Source organism: Chrysemys picta, chromosome 12 (genome assembly GCF_011386835.1).
Source record: "Chrysemys picta bellii isolate R12L10 chromosome 12, ASM1138683v2, whole genome shotgun sequence".
Taxonomy (NCBI): Eukaryota; Metazoa; Chordata; order Testudines; family Emydidae; genus Chrysemys; species Chrysemys picta.
Genome location: NC_088802.1, coordinates 12971442 through 12993177, shown reverse-complemented (window position 1 = coordinate 12993177; position 21736 = coordinate 12971442). Strand labels below are relative to the sequence as shown.

The following is a 21736-nucleotide window of genomic DNA, read 5'->3' as shown; positions in this document are numbered from 1 at the left end:
CTTCTTCCTGTTGTCTAGATCAAGTTACAGTGAAGATGAGGGTTCTCTCATTCTGTCACATCTCCAGAGCCAGCTCCCCTCTCTCTGGTTTTATTATTTTCTTCCTTACTTGTTATGTTCACAGAATGGAATCAGGTAGGAATCTGCCCTGTGTCTGCTGTTCCTTAGAGGATTTAATTAGGTCCCTGAAGTGTCTTAACAACATGCTTCACTCAAAGTCAATGGAACTACTCACAGTTTGTAAACTTAACCACACAGCAAGATCAGCACCTTCATTATTCAACCTTTGCCCTGATTGTGTTAATGCTGCTCCATTATTTTATTTGCTCCTGGGATAGTGCCCAGGTCTGTTTCTTCACCCAAGTATTTTTAAAAGATTGTCAAAGATGCCCAAAGCACTGGGTGGACACTTACTGAAGTGTTTAATAATAACAATAATAAAATCGAATAACTTAGTGGGTTTCAGATGTAAAAAAGATCAGAGCCCTAGTTTGAGACTAATGTGCACAAAAACATAAGAAGAGCCAGAATATATTGATGTCATGTGACTTTTTAAATTGGGCCTGTTAGCTGTTCCATATATGTTAGGTGTAGTATACACCATATTATTAGGCATTATGTGCACAGTAGTCCCATAATATACATGAGAGAGAGAGAGAGTTAGGAAGTTAACTGAATGTATTATGCTCTTCCCACTATTCTGTTCACCAATATCTAATATCCCACAACACTTGACAAATCTTAAGTTAGTGTTCACAATAGAAAATAGGAAGCCTATCAAAGCCTTGAATGGTTTGTCCTAGCACTGCTTGGGATGTACCTCTACACCCACTTGGTTTGGAATGTGGTATCCAAGAAAGGGTTAAGGAAGGTACAGAACAACACATTAAGAAACTGGTGGGTTGGAACTTAGGTGATGTTTAAAGTGCTTTTTCACTTGTAAACAGCCACGGTATAAGTGGGTTTGGGGTGTATTTTTCAAGCACACCTTTTGTGTAAGGTGAGTATGCTGCAAGATAAGAATTGTTTCCTGGGAGGAGGATTTATATGTCTCCTTTATGTAGTGCACTGTTTTGTCTTTAGGCAATAATGTTCAAGAAGTTTGGTTGTTTGGTCTCTTGAGCATGTGAAGTATTGAACCATACTTTAACACCTTGGTGAAAGAACACCAAATATGGCCCACTAACCCTACCCTTATTCCTGGTGAGGCCCAGCAAATTTCATGGCAATGTCAGTAAGCGTGTCAATTTGAGAACACTCTGAAAAATTGGCTGTTAAATAGTAAATAGTTTCTCTGATGTGTGACTGTGACATGGACTGAATACACCTGTCTTCAGCTTCCCATCCCATGTCAGCAGTGTGTACCTTTGTCATGCACTGAACCTACTAATTCTTAGCTCCCCTCTCTCTGTCCCATGATCTGTGTCTGGGTCATGCACCAAGTTTGCCTGCTATCAGCGCCACACCCCATCTCAGTGCTGTGTGCTGTGCCATACACACAGGCTGAGTATTCTTATAACAGAGCACCAGTCTCACTGCCCATGAGCACTGCTATCAAACATTCAGCTGAAATGTTCCATGCCAGGTGTCTGTCCCTGGCTGAAGTTTTTGGAAAGTTTGTCTGAAATGGAACCTCTTGACTGTGCCCTTCATATCAAATTCCCATTCTCCACTGACCCGCTTTTTGTTGTTGTTGCTTTCCTGGTGCATTTTCCAGCAAAGTTCACAGTGATTGGACCCCCTGACCCTGTCACTGCCATCCTGGGTCAGGAAACTGTGTTACCTTGTCACCTGTCCCCAAGGATGAGCGCTGCAAACATGGAGGTGAAATGGTTCCGATCTGAGTTTGTATCCTTTGTGCACCTGTATCGTGATGGGAAGGATCAGTATGAAGGGCAGATGTCAGAGTATCAGGGAAGGACAGAGCTTTTGAAAGCTGGACTCACAGATGGAAATGTTCCCTTGAGGATTCTCAAGATCAAACGCTCTGATGAAGGACTATACCTCTGTTTTGTTCAAGACGATACTTTTTATGGAGAAACTGTATTGGAACTGCGGGTAGCAGGTCAGTAGCTTGTGTCAGTTTTAGCTGTGTGTGGTCTGCAGGCTTTGTTCTTTCCAATTACAACAACTGTGACTCCCTGCTTGTGAAATATTTCCCAATAACACAGTGTATCTAATTTTCAGCAAACAGCCACTTTTATACCAGGGAAAATATGCTGGAAACTTTCCCAACATGTTATTAAAAACATTTTTAGGATGGCCAAGGCACTTTCTCACCCAATCTTGACTGACCCCAAAGCGTTCTTTAGTTAGGAAGGAAAAGACTTCTGGACAAATACGGCCTTCCAGTTGCTCTGCAGTCATTTCTAGGATGTGTGGCTAAGGTGGGACTGACAGACTTTTATGGCTTTCTCATTGGTTCACTGTTGGTTGTTCCTCATGGTGTAGTTAAAATCAAATGCAGTGTTCTTATTTGCTGAGACTGTATAATGGTGGTGGTGGGTGTGATGGCTTCCCCTGGGGTACCATTTGGAACTGGGGTACAGCTGAGCCCTCTCTCACCAGTCTGGGTTCCCTCTTGCACTGTGATGTTGTGACAAGATGCAAAAGCTGGGGGGATAGCTCAGTGGTTTGAGCATTGGCCTACTAAACCCAGGGTTGTGAGTTCAATCCTTGAGGGGGCCACTTAGGGATCTGGGGCAAAATCAGTACATGGTCCTGCTAGTGAAGGCAGGGGGCTGGACTCAATGACCTTCCAGGGTCCCTTCCAGTTCTATGAGATAGGTATATTTCCATATTTAAAGCCCTCCACACTTGCACTCACACCAACATCCACAGGTAGGGACTACACCCATCTTTGTGCATGAATGCATCTGGCCAGCACTCATGAACCAACAATAGTGAGGCTTCAGCCAAAACACTCCCCAACCTAGGACCCTGGAGCTGTACCATCCTGTCCTAGTCAAGAGCCTGACCAATAAAGATTATTACAATTACCCACTTCACCCCTCCCTCAATGTGGAGAGGAATATGCACAAAACCTTTCTTAATTGAGCTGAGATTTTTCCCAAACCCTTCACTCAAACCACACTGTTTTAGGTAAAAAATATATAAAATAGATTTATTAACTACAGAAAGATAGATTTCAAGTGATTATAAGTGATAGGAAACAGATCAACATTGATTATTAAGCAAATAAACAAAAACCCAATCTAAGGCTAATATACCACACAGGATTTGAATCGAAAAATGTCTCATCCTGTTAGATAGTACAAACAGTTTATAGATGTTTCATACACAGGCAGGGTTTCCATCTTTCCCACCTGGGACCATCACTTCCCCAGTTCAAAGTCTGTACTCTTCCAGAGGTATATCCAGGTGTTGAGTTGTGGGGCAAGTGAGGCCCATTGGTGATCTCACTTCCCCCTTTTACAGTTTATTTTATATTGTGGGAACCCCTTTGTTCCAAGCCAAGTTCCCAGCCCAGTTTGTGGAAAAATACAGGTATCAAAATGGAATTCAGTACCATGGGTCTACTCACATGCCCCTGAATGCTTGATGAGTCATGGCAGCCATTATCCATAGGTTGTCTGAAGTGTCCACCAGTGAGGACAAAACTTTTCCATGGCCCATTGTTTTCGCTGATGGGCCATTAGCATTGTCCAGCTTCTTCACTGTTGTACCTGAAAGGCTAGTTGTGGGTGTTACCCAGAACAAGCACATTTGAAATACAGATACATGGTCAATATTCATAACTCCAGATACAAAAATGATACATGCATACAAATAGGATAATCATTCAGCCAATCATAACTTTTCCATTGACACCTTACTTGACACATGTTGTACAAGATGCAACATAATTTATCATAATCATACCATAATCATATTACTATGGTGGATATGGAGTGCAGAGTGTCCTAGTGGGGAGGGGAAATTATGCATTTATCACTCATAGGCTTGGTCTACACTACCCCCCTAATTCGAACTAAGGTACGCAACTTCAGCTACGTGAATAACGTAGCTGAAGTTCGAAGTACCTTAGTTCGAATTAGTTCGAACTTACCTTGGTCCACACTCGGCAGGCAGGCTCCCCCGTCGACTCCGCGGTACTCCTCTCGGCGAGCTGGAGTACCGCAGTCGACGGCGAGCACTTCCGGGTTCGACTTATCACGTCCAGACTAGACGCGATAAGTCGAACCCAGAAGTTCGATTTCCAGCCGTCGAACTAGCGGGTAAGTGTAGCCAAGGCCTTAGACAAGACTGAGCATTTTTCCCCTGCTGCTTTAACACTTTCATCATGAAGCCAATTAGATTTTTTTAAAATAAATATATCTATCCAATTCCCTAATGATCAGATTTTCTAAAGTTCAGATCCTATTTAGTTATCTACATTGTCATATCTCCAAAGGTGTCAGCACTCAGTTGCTCCTGTATTGAGATGACAATATCTCCCACTGATTCAGTGAAACTATTTTAAATATTTGTTCACGTTTTTGTGTGTCCATGAATATTGGGATTTCAGACATTCCAGTATTCATTTATCCCTTCTACTGACTACCCGCATGAATTAGTGCTCTCTACTGTGAGTAAGGGATCCACAAACTGTCCCTTCTGCTTTATTAACATATGGAATTGACACCTTTATGTATTTCCTCTTAGGTCTGGGCTCTGCTCCTCTTATCTCTGTGGAGGGTCACCAAGATGGAGGGATTCGGGTGGTTTGTCAATCAGCTGGTTGGTACCCAGAGCCTGAAGTGCTGTGGAAAGATCTCAATGGGCAACATTTACCATCACTCTCTGAAACAACATCCCAAGGGGATAATGGTCTGTTTGAAACAGAAACTGCTCTCATTGTAACAGAACATTCAAACCAAAACTTGTCTTGTTGCCTCAGGAACACCGTTCTCAATCAAGAAAAGGAATCAGCAGTGTATATAGCAGGTCAGTTACCATCCAGATCCCACACTGAACTCACCACCACTAGAAAGGAAACAAAACATAGGAAGAAAAGAACTGAAATATCTCTGTTGGATACTTTATAATCCATGCACAAACACAGAAGATAGGAAGCTGGTGTCTTTACAGGGTCACATTTTAAGCAATTTGATTCCCTTAATTGTGAGTATTCAGACTACCAACATTTTGGATTTCATGGAAATTTAATTTTAAGTTAGACTTTCCTGATATTCTAGTACGCGCGCACACACACACACACAACTTCCAACCTTCTTGAGAGGGAACTTTCACTCAATCCACTGATGCAGTAGGTTCCTGTAACCTTAAATTCACCTTTATGATTTTTTTGAATGTGGTAAATTTTGTACTCTGGCTTGATTGTGATCTGTAGAGCCCTGTAAACCCACAGACATCTGCTTTATATCCACAGATATCCTCATCATTTTGGGGGATTGCAGATTGGATGCGGATACCAAATTTGTATCCACGCAGGGCTCTAGTGATCTGTTCACTTCACCAACTTCATTACTTGTGTGAAATGTCACCTAAATCATGTGATGATGTTTTTACTGATATTCAATGGGACTTGTGCTCCTTAATTCACTTTTGTCCGGATCCACAAAAGGACTCATTTTACCCCTTGTCTACACAAAAAGAATGTGCTGATTAACTAGTTAATCAATGACACCCGCTTGTGTGAACACTTCTTGTATAAGTTTCAGAGTGCCCTAAATAGATTTAGCTTCAATCAATTCCTTATCGACTTCAGCTAAATGAAGATAGAGCACTATGAAGCTAATTTATGGTTTAAGGTTTTGTTCATCAATTTATTTAAATTGGTGCAACCCTCCTATGTTGTCAACTCTTGAACCAATTTAAGAATGACCCCATAAAAGGGTTGCCCCAGGTTCACTAAATCAGAGAACAAACCATGTATGGAAAAGACCTTAGGCACATTTGAAAATTCCATCCTGTTTAGATGACTGAATCACTGTGAACAGAAGAACAGCAAATGGAAATTAGTTAATTTGCTGCACAAGAGTATGGACACATTGTGATTATGTTTTTTCCCAATATTAGGGGGTAACAGTGGATTTTTCAAAAATATGCTAATTAATCTGGCAGTTTCTGAATATTGCTTACTGCTAAGGGCCAAATTATTTTCTGGTATAACCGTGTTAGAGTCAATGGGGTTTTATGAGCAGAGAATTTGTCTCTGATATCTCCAAAAAAAGAAGAACAGGAGGACTTGTGGCACCTTAGAGACTAACAAATTTATTAGAGCATAAGCTTTCGTGGACTACAGCCCACTTCTTCGGATAGTCCACGAAAGCTTATGCTCTAATAAATTTGTTAGTCTCTAAGGTGCCACAAGTCCTCCTGTTCTTCTTTTTGCGGATACAGACTAACACGGCTGCTACTCTGAAATCTCTGATATCTGTGGCCTTCTGAATAGCAATGAATCAAATCAGGGCTGTTTTCAAGGATAAATCAGTGGTAAAGCTGTGTTGATTGAAGCCATATTTAAAAACAGTTTCTGGTCTTTTGTGTAGTGTAGACATGGCCATTCTTTCACTCTTAGCTCACACAAATCCTGCTGGGCACTATTTATGTATTTGTATGAAAATTTGCTTTTAGTCGCCACTTCCAAACTAAGGCAAGCCCTGGGTGTTTTGTTTTTCAGATTCCTTTTTCCCGAGGGTGAATCCCTGGATGGTGGCTCTGAGTGTGATCCTGGTGCTTTTGTTTGGTTTCATTGGCCTCACTGTTTATCTGTTTAAAATGAAAGGTAAATATCAGAGGGAGAAATATATTGTAAATAAAGGTTTTTTTCTAATGAATAAATAACGGCAATTTAGGAATTTAACATGGAAAGAATGTGTGGTCTGCTGATTTGATCCTAAATAAAGAAGAAGAATGCATATGAATTTATTGATAGAAGGTTGGGGCAGAGATGCGGGGGAGAGAATAGAAGGGAGAAGAGTCTCAGACAATAGAACGGAATCGGATCATAGCAGATACATCTCTGTTCTGCTTGGTCCTCCATCTCCCTCTCTTCCCAGTTCTCAGGCAGCTATTGCTTTCTGTCTCTGGTCCCACTTGAGAGAAGGTTCTGCAAAGCCGAGCCTCTCAGATTTCACCTCATCTCTCTCTCTCTCTCTCTCTTTTTTAAATAAAGTGTAATGCATGACGACATTACAGTGATAGGACGTATAGACATGCCTCTGTTGTAAATCAGTAAATAAACACAGAAAAAAAACATACCCATGATCACATAACTCAGAAACAGCTGTCCATGCCCTGCTGAACTTCATCCAAATAAACTGGACTTTTCCCTCCATGCTCCTAATGAATGTTGTACCTATAGGATGTAGTCTTTTAACACTGTTTCATTAAGCATGGAAAGGAAAATAATTTATATTTATTTCTGTTTTTTTAAGGGAAACTCACTGAAGAAGTTGGTAAGTTTCAATGTCCCTTTTTCCACAAATACAATTGTTGACCACAGTCACACAATTGTTTATAGATTTGTTGTTTTCTCTGATTTATTTTTACTTCTCTGTGTTTGTCGGGCTGAGGAGGGTTGATGTGTGTGTAATAGGCTGGACCATTTTAGGGCCTGTTTGGATGTTTCCAGAGACTCATTCCCCTTAAAAGTCCTTCCAAATAGGGGGTTGGGTTGACATAACTACATATCTGGGGGGTGTAAGTTTTCAGCGCAGATGAGCCTTCAGTCTCAGAGTCTTTCAAAAGAATCTATAGAGGTCTGGCTTGTTCAGGAAGGTGTGATGAAGTGGGATTTTTTTGTAATATTTTAATGATACCTGTGTGTACCTTGGTTTCTGCTATATGCAGCATTTTTACCCAGTGAGGGGCAAAGGACTGTTTGCTCTCTGGGCAGGCTAGGCAACATAAGTATGGGTGTTGCTTAGCTGTCTGGGCCTTGGTCCCCTTATCAATGGGGACAGAGGTGAAAGTGGGCCGATGCGCATCAGTGCGGCGCTCTGGTAAGAGCCGGCTGTCGGACCGGACTGCACACAGCTGACTTTTTTCCCCCCGTCAGCTGATGGGGGAGAGCAAAAGGGGCAGCTGCCCCGGGCTCTGGCTTTGGGGGCCCCCGTGGGGCTCAGGGCACCCCCGGAGATTAGCAGGGTAGGGGACCTGGCACCTGTTGGTGCCTGCTCCTTTGTGGAAGGGACAGGGAAGCCCACTAGGGCTTGGAATTTTTCCAACAAAAGTTGTAGCTTCCCCTCCCCAGCCCCATGGAATACCCTAGGTAAGTTGTCTTCCTCCGAGTGGCTCTGTTGTAAGAATCAGCTCCCCTGAGTTCCAGCAGCCTTCCTCCTGGTGGCTGCCCCCTCCTGTGACAACCTCTCCCTTTGAAGATCATTTCTTCCAAGTGGAGCAGGCCCTGTAGGAATGAGGTCACTTGAGCCCAGAGCAGTTTTTGTCTCTTCCTGAATGGGAAGGGGCTGTGCCCCAGGACAGGGTGTGTTACCCCAAAGTTTATAAAACTAGATTAAGTCTAAACTAGATAAACTTCACACCAAAATGCTATTGGGGGTGTGTTTGTGGGGAAGCAATAGAAAAAAGGAAGTTGAATACAAATAATCACCCAGCCTTAACTTTGTATTGATGATAAAGAGAAATAACATATAAGGGAAAGAAAGCTCATAAAAAATTTTGATATCTATTTCTGTTTATGTTTTAGTGAAACGAGATCTAGAAATTGGTAAGTGTTTGTACACAATTCGATCCCCTTGTAGAAGTGTAATAGAGTCATCAGTGGGTTAGGTGGCCTAGTGGTTAACACACTTAGTGCCCCCTCCCAGTGGGCAAGTCTTTCAGTTCTGGCCCTCTTTTAATCAGAGGGGCAGGAAAGTGGGTTTGTTTAGTCTGGAGAAGAGAGGACTGAGGGGGGACATGATAACAGTTTTCAAGTATATGAAAATGTGTTACAAGAAGGTGGGAAGTAATTTGTTATCATTAACCTCTGAGGATAGGACAAGAAGCAAGGGGCTTAAATTGCAGTGAGGGAGGTTTAGGCTGGACATTAGGAAAAACTTCCTAACAGGCAGAGTAGGTAATAAATGAAATAAATGGAATAAAGGAGAATGTAGAATCTCCTTCATTGGAGTTTTTAAAGAGCAGGTTAGACAAACACCTGTCAGGGTAGTCTAGAATAGATAATACTTAGTCCTGCCACAAGTGCAGAGGATTAGACTTTCAGTCTAATGATTCTATGAATATAATAGAATCACAGAGTTTAAGACCAGAAGGGATGACCAGATCATCTAGTCTGACATCCTTAAGAGGAAAATGAATATAAATAGTTTCTTAATTATCATATTGATGATAATGAGAAATAAAACAAAAGAAAAGGGAAACTCCTAACATACAATATGTGTCTTTCTGTTTAATTTTTAGGCAAACGAGATATAGAAGTTGGTAAGTGTCATTATCCTTCTTCTGACATGTGGGAGTTTAATTGTTGTGGAATTGTTCACTTTTCAATTTTTTACACTTCTGTTGCAACCTTTAGCCTGATTTTGTTTGTTTGCATGTTTGCTTTTTTAATTATTGTTTCTTTTTGGTTGGGGGATTACAGTAACGTGATAAAATGTGGGCAAGCACTAAATTGGATAGATTACAGACCAAAATTTAATTTGAAAAACTGATAAGCAATAGAGTCACAAAGTTTAAGACCAGAAGAGAGCCCTGGATCCTCTTGTCTAATGTCTGGAAGAGGAGGTTGATTTCTCTCAGCCTTTACTGTCATATTGATGATAAAGAGAAATAAAACATAAGAAAATGTAAATGCCTAACAAAAATATATATTTATTTCTCTTAAATTTTTTAGAGAAACGAGATAAAGAAATAAGTAAGTGTCATTGTCCTTCCTCTGATAAGAAATTTTTGTACCAATTTGGATCCTCATGTGGAAGTTTGTTTAATTGTGGTGGAGTTGTTTGTTTTCAAATGTAACTTTCAAAATTGTTGCAATATGAAATCTTTTAAGTTTGTTTGATTTTTGTTATTATTACTATAATTCTTGTTGCGGTTTATAGGGTTTGTTTTGTAATGTAACTTTATAAAACACAGGGAAAGATTAAAATGGATGCATTTCACAGCAAAAGCTAATATGAAAAATTGATAGCAATAGAGTCACAGAGTTTAAGACCAGAAGGGATGAGTGTATCGTCTAGTGTGACCTCCTTAAGAGGAGGTTGAATAGAAATAATACTCTCTCAGCTGTAATTGTATTGATGATCAAGGGAAATGAAACATAAGACAAGGGAAACTCCTAACAAACAATATGTGTATTTCTGTTTAATTTTTAGGCAAAAGAGATACAGAAATTGGTAAGTGTCATTATCCTTCCTCTGACAAGAAAATTTTAATACCAGATTGAATCCTCATGTGGGAGCTTGTTTACTTGTGGTGGATGTGTTTGCTTTTAAATTTAAGTTTTAAAATTGTTGCAATAGAGAACCTTTTTCATTTGTTTGCTTCATGCTTTTTATTATAGTTATTATCATTCTTTTCATGGTGTGTGGGTTTTTTTTAAATGACACTTGATGAATTGGGGAAAAAGACTAAATTGGATGAATTTCACACTAAAAGCTAATTTGAAAAATTGATAAGCAATATAATAATAGAATCACAGAGTTTAAGACCAGAAAGAATGACTGGCTTCTCTTGTCCAGTGTTCCGAAAGCTGTGGGGTATGCCTGCTAGGAGTGCATGAAGGAATGTTAGGGGGAGGGGGTACATGGCAGGGCCCTAGCGAGCTGCCATGGGGCATGGGGAGGTAGTGCCACCCAACCCCTCTCTGCCCCAATTCCAGCTCCAATCCCACCCAAGCTTCGCTCGGTCCCTGCTCCACCCCCATCCCAGGTCTGGCCCAAGCCACAGCTCCACTCTACTCCCTGCTTTGCCCCAGCCCCTGCCATGCTCGGCCCATAGCCCAGCTCCTGCCCCAGCCACAGCTCCACTCCACCCCCTGCTCCGTCCCCAACCCCTGCTCCACTTTTCCCCCAGCCCAGCTCCCACCCCAATTGCAGCTCCAGTCCCCCACCTGCCCTGCCTCCACACCAACTCTGCCCTCAATCCCTCGCCACCCGCAGCCCAGCTCCACCTCTATTTCCAGTTCCTCCCTTATCTCCAGCTCTGCTTTCAGCCCAAGCTCCTGAACTCAGCCAACTGTGGTGTAATGGAGGGGGAAGGGGGGCCTGAGACGGACTCCATTACTGGTAAGTGGGGGTGTGACAGGAAAAGTTTGGGCACCACTGGTCTAGTCTGATCTCCGTAAGAGGAGTTTGAATAGAAATAATCTCTCAGTCTTAACTGTCATATTGATGATAAAGAGGAGTTTCCCTTTTCTTGTTTTTATTTCTAACAAACAATCTGGGTATTTCTGTTTAATTTTTAGGCAAACGAGATATAGAAATTGGTAAGTGTCATTATCCTTCCTATGACAAGGATTTTTTTTGTAAGTGAATCTTCATGTGGGAGTTTGTTTAAAAGGTTTGGAGTTGTTTAATACTAAATTTAACTTTTACAGTTTTGTTGCAATACAAAACCCCTTGTTTGTTTACTTGCTTTTTATTATTATTCTTTCTTGTGGGCTTTAATGTAATTGTATAAAATGTGGGGAAGCGCTAAATCTGATCGATTTCACACCAAAATGTCATTTGAAAAACTGATAAGCAATAGAGCCCTGGATCCTCTTGTCTGATGTCCTGAAAAGGATGTTGATTTCTCTCAGCCTTCACTGTCCTATTGATGATAAAGAGAAATAAAACACAAGGAAAGGGAAACACCTAACGATAATATCGATTTATTTCTCTTTAATTTTTAGACCAACGAGATAAAGAAATAAGTAAGTGTCATTATCCTTCCTATGACAAGAAACTTTTTGTAACAGTTTGGATTCTAGTGTGGGAGTTTGTGTAGCAGTGGTGGAGGTGTTTGATTTTAAATTTAACTTAAAATTGCTACAGTAGGAATCCTTTTTTGTTTGCTTACTTTGTTATTGTTATCAGTCTTTTGGTAACGTGTGCGGGGGGTCAACTTTAATATAGCTTTATAAAATGTGGGGAAAGACTAAACTGGATGAATTTCACACCAAAAGTTAATTTGAAAAATTGATAAGCAATACAGTTATAGAGTCATAGTGTTTAAGACCAGAAGGGACGACTGAATCCTCTAGTCCAGAGGTCTGCAGACTGTGGGGCAGGCCCCTGGGGCATGTGGAGGAATGTTCAAGTGGGCGCAGGGCTGGATTAACTCTTCTGGGGGCCCAGGACTATTAGAGTTTGTGGGGCCCCCCAGGCTCCGGGGTAGAGCCAAAAATGTGGGATTCAGAGTGCTGGAGGTGGCGGTGGATTGGGGCAGAGGGTGGGTGTGGAAGAGGGTGAGGGCTCTGACTGGGAGTATAGGCTGTGGGGTATGGATGCGGATGAGGGCTTTAGGATGCAGGAGGGGACTCCAGGCCGGTGCCAAGGAGATTGGAGTGTGGGAGAGGGCTCAGGGCAGGAGGCTGAGGGTGTGGGGTCAGGGAGGGAGTTAGGGTATGGGAGGGGGCTCAGGGTTGGGGTGGGGGGTGGGGTCTGGGAGGGAGTTAGGGTGTGGGAGGGGGCTCAGGGCAGGAGGATGGGAGAGCGGGTTCTCGGAGGGAGTTAGGATGCAGGAGGGGGCTCAGGGCTGGGACAGTGGGGTGTGGTTTGGGGCACTTACCTGGGACAGCTCCCTTTTGGTGGCGCAGGCCCCAGGGAGGGGGGGCAGGTGGCTCCGTGCACTGTCCTGTGCTTGCATGCAGGCACCTCCCCACACAGCTCCCATTGGCTGTGATTCCTGGCCAATGCAAGCTGTGGGGGCGGCGCCTGCAAGTGAAGGAAGCACGCGGACTGAGGTTCCCGGCATTCGCAGCTCCAGCCCAGCGTGGGAGTGGAGAATGGCATGCCAGTGCGCAGATCCACCTCCCCGCCAATGCCAGGCTGGGCTAGAATGCAGGGGCTTTAGTGACTGCAGCCCACGGCCCTGGGATAAGGGGGCCTCACAAAAATATCTGCCCTTTTGGTGGTCTGGAGATCTTTTTGCGGGGCCCCCGTTTGCCTGGGGCCCTGGGCTGCAGCCCCTAAAGCCCCTTTCTTAATCCGGCCCTGAGCAGGTGCAAGGCAGGGTCCCTGCCAGCCCCCATGGGGAGAGGGAATGGAGCCCCACCCAGCCCCCAGCCCAGATCCAATCCCATCTGCAGCTGTGCTCTGCCCCCTAACCCCCCATCAGGCTGTGGCTCCTGCCACAGTTCCAGTCCTCCTCTTGCTCCGCCCCCAGGCCAGTTCCTACCGAATTCCCTCTCCTCCCCCAGGCCAGCTCTGCCTCTAGCCCCAGCTCCTCCCCCATCCCCAGTTCTGCACCCAGCTCTGCCTTCAGCCCAAGAGCCACTGCTGAGCCAATTGGGCAGTAATAGGGGGGGGCGCCACAGACAGATTCCATTACTCAAGAGGGGAGTGATGGGAAAAGTTTGGGCCCCACTGGTCTTGTCTGATTTCCTGAAGAATAGAAGTAATCTGTCTTAACGGTCATAGTGATGATAAAGAGAAATAAAACTTAAGAAAAGCAAAACACCTAACAAACATTTTGTGTCTGTCTGTTTGAATTTTTAGGCAAACGAGATTTAGAAATTGGTAAGTGTCATTCTTCATCCTCTGAAAAGGATTTTTTTTTTTTTTTAATTGGATCTTCATGTGGCAGTTTGTTTAAATATTGTGGAGTTCGCTGCAAAATGTAACTTCTACAATTTTGTTGTAATATGAAACCTCTTTTTTTGTTTACTTGCTTTTTATTATTATTCTTTTGTGGAAGGGTTAGTGTAATTGTATCAAATGTGGGGAAACACTAAAGTGGAGAGATTTCATACCAGAAGCTAATTTGAAAAACTGATATGCAATAGAGTCACCGAGTTTAAGGTCAGAAGGGACCACTGGATCCTCTTGTCTGATGTCCTGAAGAAGATGTTGATTTCTCTCGGCCTTTTCTGTCATATTGATGATCAAGAGAAATAAAACATAAGAAAAGGGAAATGCCTAAAAAATATCATTTATTTCTCTTTCATTTTCAGAGAAACGAGAAAACGAGATAAGTAAGTATCATTATTCTTCCTCTGAAAAGTAACGTTTCATACCAGTTTGGAGTCTCATTTGGGAGCTTGTTTATTTGCTGTGGATGTGTTTGCTTTTAAATTTAAGTTTTAAAATTGTTGCAATAGAGAACCTTTTTCATTTGTTTGCTTCATGCTTTTTATTATAGTTATTATCATTCTTTTCATGGTGTGTGTAGGGTTTTTTTTAATGAAACTTCATGAATTGAGGAAAAAGACTAAACTGGATGAATTTCACACTAAAAGCTAATTTGAAAAATTGATAAGCAATAATAGAATCACAGAGTTTAAGATCAGAAACAATGACTGGCTCCTCTTGTCCAGTGTTCCAAAAGCTGTGGGGTGTGCCCTGCTAGGAGTGCACGAAGGAATGTTACGGGGAGGGGGTACATGGCAGGGCCCTGGCGAGCTGCCATGGGGCATGGGGAGGAAGTGCCACCCTGCCCCTCTCTGCCCCAACTCCAGCTCCAATCCCATCCCAGCTTCGCTCGGTCCCCTGCTCCACCGCCAGCCCAGGTCTGGCCCCAGCTGCAGCTCCACTCTACCCCCTGCTCTTCCCTACCCCCTGCTCCACTTTTCCCCCAGCCCAGCTCCCACCCCAATTGCAGCTCCACTCCCCCACCTGCCCTGCCTCCAGCCTAACTCTGCCCTCAATCCCTCGCCACCCCCAGCCCAGCTCCACCTCTATTTCCAGTTCCTCCCTTATCTCCAGCTCTGCTTTCAGCCCGAGCTCCTGGACTCAGCTATCTGTGGTGTAATGGAGCAGGGAGGGGAGCCTGAGACAGACTCCATTACTGGTAAGGGGGGGTGTGACAGGAAAAGTTTGGGCACCACTGGTCTAGTCTGATCTCCTTAAGAGGAGTTTGAATAGAAATAATCTCTCAGTCTGAACTGTCATTTTGATGATAAAGAGGAGTTTCCCTTTTCTTGTTTTATTTCTAACAAACAATCTGAGTATTTCTGTTTAATTTTTAGGCAAACGAGATATAGAAATTGGTAAGTGTCATTATCCTTCCTCTGACAAGGATTTTTTTTAAGTGAATCTTCATGTGGGAGTTTGTTGAAATGGTTTGGAGTTGTTTAATATTAAATTTAACTTTTACAATTTTGTTGCAATACGAAACCCCTTGTTTGTTTACTTGCTTTTTATTATTATTCTTTCTTGTGGGCTTTAATGTAATTGTATAAAATGTGGGGAAGCGATAAATCGGATCGATTTCACACCAAAATCTAATTTGAAAAACTGATAAGCAATAGAGTCACAGAGTTTAAGACCAGAAGGGACCACTGGATCCTCTTGTCTGATGTCCGGAAAAGGATGTTGATTTCTCTCACCCTTCACTGTCATATTGACGATAAAGAGAAATAAAACATAAGGAAAGGGAAACACCTAACAAAAATATCTATTTATTTCTCTTTAATTTTTAGACAAACGAGATAAAGAAATAAGTAAGTGTCATTATCCTTCCTATGACAAGAAACTTTTTGTACCAGTTTGGATTCTAAAGTGGGAGTTTGTGTAGCAGTGGTGGAGGTGTTTGATTTTAAATTTAACTTAAAATTGCTACAGTAGGAAACCTTTTTTGTTTGCTTACTTTGTTATTATCATCAGTCTTTTGGTAACTTGTGTGTGGGGGGGTGAACTTTAATATAGCTTTATAAAATGAGGGAAAGACTAAACTGGATGAATTTCACACCAAAAGTTAATTTGAAAAATTGATAAGCAATACACTTATAGAGTCCTAGTGTTTAAAACCAGAAGGGATGACAGGATCCTCTAGTCCAGAGGTCTGCAGACTGTGAGGCAGGCCCCTGGGGCATGTGGAGGAATGTTCAAGCGGGCACAGGGCTGGATTAACTCTTCTGGGGGCCCAGGACTATTAGAATTTGTGGGGCCCCCTAGGCTCCAGGGTAGGGCCAAAAATGTGGGATTCAGAGTGCAGGAGGTGGGAGTGGATTGGGGCAGGGGGTGGGTGTGGAAGAGGGTGAGGGCTCCGACTGGGGGTGAAGGCTCTGGGGTGTGGATGGGGATGAGGGATTTCGGATGCAGGAGGGGGCTCCAGGCCGGTGCCAAGGGGATTGGAGTGTGGGAGAGGGCTCACGGCAGAAGGTTGGGGTTGCAGGTTCTGGGAGGAAGTTAGGGTGCAGGAGGGGGCTCAGGGCTGTGGTGAGGGGCAGGACAGGGGGCTGTGGTTTGGGGTGCTTACCTGGGACAGGTCCCTTTTGGTGGCGCAGGTCCCGGGGAGGGGGGGCAGGTGGCTCCGCACGCTGTCCTGTGCTCGCATGCAGGCACCGCCCCCCACAGCTCCCATTGGCTCTGATTCCTGGCCAATGTTAGCTGTGGGGGCGGCGCCTGCAAGTGAAGGAAGCGCATGGACTGAGCTTCCCGGCACTCGCAGCTCCAGCCCAGCGGGGGTGGGGGAATGGCATGCCAGCGCGCAGAGTCACTTCCCTGCCAATGCCAGGCTGGGCTGGAATACAGGGGCTTTAGGGGCTGCAGCCCATGGCCCTGGGCTAAGGGGGCCCTGCAAAAATATCTGCACTTTTGGTGGTCTGGAGATCTTTTTGCAGGGCCCCGGTTTGCCTGGGGCCCTGGGCTGCAGCCCCTAAAGCCCCTTTCTTAATCCGGCCCTGAGCAGGTCCAAGGCAGGGTCCCTGCCAGCCCCCATAGGGAGAGGGAAGGGAGCCCCACCCAGCCCCGCTCTGCCCCCAGCCCAGATCCAATCCCATCTGCAGCTGTGCTCCGCCCCCTAACCCCCCATCAAGCTGTGGCTCCTGCCACAGTTCCAGTCCTCCCCTTGCTCCGCCCCCAGGCCAGTTCCTACCAAATTCGCTCTCCTCCCCCAGGCCAGCTCTGCCTGTAGCCCCAGCTCCTCCCCCATCCCCAGTTCTGCACCCAGCTCTGCCTTCAGCCCAAGAGCCACTGCTGAGCCAACAGGGCAGTAATGGGGGGGGGGGGGCACAGACAGATTCTATTACTCAAGAGGGGAGTGATGGGAAAAGTTTGGGCACCACTGGTCTTGTCTGATTTCCTGAAGAATAGAAGTAATCTGTCTTAACTGGCATAGTGATGATAAAGAGAAATAAAACTTAAGAAAAGCAAAACACCTAACAAACATTTTGTGTCTGTTTGAATTTTTAGGCAAACGAGATATAGAAATTGGTAAGTGTCATTCTCCATCCTCTGAAAAGGATTTTTTTTTTTTTTTTTGGAATTGGATCTTCATGTGGCAGTTTGTTTAAATATTGTGGAGTTCGCTGTAAAATTTAACTTCTACAATTTTCTTGTAATATGAAACCTCTTTTTGTTTACTTGCTTTTTATTATTATTCTTTCGTGGAAGTGTTAGTGTAATTGTATAGAATGTGGGGAACCACTGAAGTGGAGAGATTTCATACCAAAAGCTAATTTGAAAAACTGATATGCAATAGAGTCACAGAGTTTAAGATCAGAAGGGACCACTGGATCCTCTTGTCTGATGTCCTGAAGAAGATGTTGATTTCTCTCAGCCTTTTCTGTCATATTGATGATAAAGAGAAATAAAACAAAAGAAAAGGGAAATGCCTAAAAAATACCAATTATTTCTCTTTCATTTTCAGAGAAACGAGATAACGAGATAAGTAAGTATCATTATTCTTCCTCTGAAAAGAAACTTTTTGTACCAGTTTGGAGTGTCATGTGTATGTTTGTTTAATTGTGGTGGGGTTGATTGCTTTTAAATTTAAATTTTAAAATTGTTGCAATAGGAAACATTTGTAATTAGTTTGTTTGTTTGCTTTTTTTATTATTATTATCATCATCATCATCATCATCATCATCATTCCTTGGGGGTTTGTTTGTTAATGTAACTTTATAAAATGTGGGGAAAGACTAAACTGGATGAATTTCACACTAAAAGCTAATTTGAAAAATTGATAAGCAATACAGTAGTAGAGTAGGTAATGGGCAAAAAAATATAGCCCAGGAGGAATTGTGCGAAGGCACTGGTGGACTATCAGCACCTGAGATGGTTAACCTCCCTCCACACTGCAAAGTGGGCATGTAACCAACCTGAATTAAAGTGGTACCTGAGCTATAGCCTATACCCAAAGTCTTGCCAGCTAACCTGGTTGCAAAGCACCACCAAACTTGAGTCAGATTTTTTGTGCTTGCGCATGAAACAGGTTGGGGAACTGCCAGATAAGATCCTGAGCTAACTCTGCAGTGAAGATCCACCCTGGGAGAGAAACACTCATACAGTCCAGTAGAGGTTGTGATGAACTTATAACTTTCTTTTCCCCTCAGTGTATTAGTTTGTACAATATTGAATCATGCAATACATGTTCAGATCTGCTCTCCTCTCTAATTATGTGGCTGGTTTTAGGGTGGAGAAGATCCGTGGCACCTATAGAAGAAGGTAATTAAAGATTATATTTTATCAATGTCCAAATATTCGTTCCGATGAGGCAATGTGCCTCTTTTTCTTTGTATATGGGAGTAGAGGAGATAGTTCAGGGCAGACCTCCCCAGCACCCTTCATTTCAAGGAGCATCACAAGATGAGGTGGGGTTTGTGCCTATGTCCTACCACACCATAATGAAACTACATCATATTGCATCTACTTTTCCTTCCCCTCCTCCGCCAGCATGTGCACTGCACTTTCAAGAGATCTGTGATAGCAGCTGCCACCCAATGTATAGAACCAGTGGGACATGCACCTCCACAGCCACTAAGTCAGGGGGAGTTTGTTCTATCTCCCTGTGCTGATGTCCGATCTCCAGCTTCCCTTTGTTTCTTCCTTCATCTTTTCCCCTGTGAAGAAAGCCAGGAGCTCTGCAGTCACCCCACACTGTGTCTGTGTGAGACCCTTGCTCCAGTCTCAAGCAGAGGAACAAAGCCTTGATCACAGACAGGGGCTCCCCTGGCTCCATTATACATATCTGGGAAGCTCCTGTGATCAGCACTGTGAGCTTGTCTGTTTTCTCCTCTCTCCATCCACCATGACCCCAGCATAGTCTTGTCTCTGGTAAACAGGACGTCACTTTAGTCTCCCCATCACTAGCATGACCCTCTCCCCCTTTCCAGCAGCCACCTATTCTGTACCTCCTCCCTAGTGGCGGATCTGCCAATGGGACCATGGGGCCTGTGCCCAGGGGCTCCGGAAAAATGGGCATCTCTGTGCCCCAACCTGCTCTGCCTGCCCAGTGCTCCTGCTAGAGAGTGGGGTCAGGGCTCGGGGGCTTGCCCCACTCCCCCATCTGCCCAGAACTCCAGCCATGGAATGGCATCAGGGTGCGGGGTAATTCCCCAGCAGGAGTGTGGGGAGGGTGGGGTCTGCAGGCAGAAGGAGTGGGAAGGGGCCCTCACTTGTTGTGGCCCATGGCCCCACAAAACCTTAATCTGTCCTGGCTCCCCTCACACTCGTAGCTTCCACCATGAACCCGCTTCCTTTGTTTAGCCCCTCAGTCCCTGCCCCAGGATAATGTACTTTTGTGCTGCAACTGCTGCTCAGCAGTTACATTCTGGGCAGGTTCAATCCTGGTACCATTTGGCCTGTTGCTGTCCAATCTGTGACATTTCAGAGCAGTCAGGGTGCAGTGGGGAGGCCCCATAGCAAAGTCCAGCACAGGGGCAGCTGGGACACAGAGAGATTTAAGGTGGGAGGGGGAGGGGAGCTCTGTCAATGTTCACTGAGTTTTACCATCTGCTGGGGCTCCGGGAGTCTCTAGTCCCCTCCCCGGGGAGAGGTGGGGGTAGGAGGGGAAAGATTCTGAGTCTCAGGCCTGGCCGACCTGATACTTTCACCCTGTCACTGACCCATCTCTGCCAGTGAGTGACTCTCTCCAGCTCTGTGCTGAAATCTCAGAGCTGACGGGTAAATCCTGGAGGAAGGAGATTCCCTGATTCACTCTCCAGCTGGGGCAGATCCTGTCACTGATGCCATCAAACCCTCCCCCAGGGCTGAGCTCTGCCCCTCACGCTCTGATTCTCTCTCCCCAGTGAATGTGACTCTGGATCCAGACACGGCTCATCCCGAACTCATCCTGTCTGAGGATCGGAAAAGTGTGAGATGGGGAGACACGTGGCAGCAACTGCCCAACAACCCTGAGAGATTTGACACTGATCCCTGTGTGCTGGGCTGTGAGGGATTCACCTCGGGGAGACATTGCTGGGAGGTGGAGGTGGTGGCTGGGCAACACTGGGAGGTGGAGGTGGGTGATGGGGAACTCTGGGCTGTGGGTGTGGCCAGAGAGTCTGTGGGGAGGAAGGGACGGATCAGCCTCAGCCCTGAGGGGGGGATCTGGGCTGTGAAGCAGGGCTGGGATCAGTTCCAAGCTCTCACCTCCCCTGAGACCCCCCTGCCCCTGAGCCGGGTCCCCAGCAGGATCCGGGTTTGTCTGGACTGTGACCGGGGGCAGGTGACATTTATCGATGCTGGTGACGAGGCCCCGATCTTCACTTTCCCGCCGGGCTCCGTCCCTGGGGAGAGAATCCAACCCTGGCTCTGGGTGTGGGGGGGATCCCGGCTCCGACTGTGTGCCTGAGACACGCAGCAGAGGGAGGAACCAGAAATCTGCCTCTCTAGCCTTACACACCCTAGTCTCTATGACCTTGGAGGACTCCCATCTACCCAGCCCCTGGCTTCTCATCTCTATGACCTGTGGAAGCCCCTCCCCTTCCCTTCAGCCCCAGGGATGGGAGGGGGAGGGGGAAGAACCCCTGGGGCTGCAGGAGGAGCAGAGGGGCCCTGAGGGGCAGAGGTGGGGGCTGGGCACGGGGCAGAACTAACAGCCGGGCTGGGGACAGGCAGACGTGGGGGTGGCAGGGACACATCATTGATCAATCAGGGTTTGGGGGTTGGGGAGAAGCAGCAGCTGGGAGCATTTTGTACAGATCTGTGGGATTAGATCTCACTGGGGTCTCCCAGCAAGAGCTCCTGCTGTAGGGGCCAAAGTCACTTCAGGACAACTGGTAACACTGTAATGGTCAAACATACACACAGGATGGGGGATGGGTAAGAGGTGCAGATTGATGGAAAAACCATGTTACTGAAAGTGAGACTGTATCTCATTAATTCTCTATATTCATTCCTGGCCATTGGTGCTATTTTAGTGCCATTAAGAAAACTGGTCTCAGTAGCTGGGGAATCTCCGTGCCATGCTGTGGTTATTAAGGCTCCTTCTCGGCTCTGTTTACTTACTACCTTTAGTTACTTACTGTAAATAAAACATTACAAACAATTCTTCATGTTTGTTCCACTTTACTGTCCCAGCTGCAGGTGCTGGGGGCAGAGTCCTGGGATTTCCTTTGTGACTTGGTTGTGTCCCCCCAGCCTCCACAGAAAATATTGCGCCCCTGGGAGGAGAGTTTGGGTTTTACTGTGATGTGTCACTCTCCAGGCTGTGCTCTGTCTCTGTCTCTGTCCTGTGCACACCCATGTCAATCAGGAATTGCTCAGCTGTGCTCTGCGGAGAGGAGACTGGCTGCACAGGGGATAATCCATAACTTGGTGTTGCAATGCTGAGCATCACAGGGCTTAATTTGTAGGCAACTAAAAAATCATCGTCTGCAACTCTGCAAAGCTGAATGAGGGGCCTAAACTGCCTAGACAATGCATGGGCATCACAGGCA

The 21736-nt window shown here is 45.1% G+C and overlaps 2 protein-coding genes across 5 annotated transcripts in view; both read left to right on the top strand.

The window, feature by feature from the left end:
- The window catches only part of LOC101946744 (serine/threonine-protein phosphatase 1 regulatory subunit 10), a 345369-nt gene that overhangs the window by 221928 nt on the left and 101705 nt on the right, over positions 1–21736 (top strand). The gene's annotated exons all lie outside the window — the stretch shown is intronic.
- On the top strand, positions 1748–21345 carry LOC135974727 (butyrophilin subfamily 1 member A1-like). The gene is made up of 6 exons (XM_065563232.1): positions 1748–2065; positions 4666–4947; positions 6647–6751; positions 17725–17745; positions 18489–18521; positions 20105–21345. The coding sequence occupies exons 1-6, from the start codon at positions 1804–1806 to the stop codon at positions 20647–20649; spliced, it is 1248 nt and encodes a 415-aa protein (XP_065419304.1). The 5' UTR covers positions 1748–1803; the 3' UTR covers positions 20650–21345.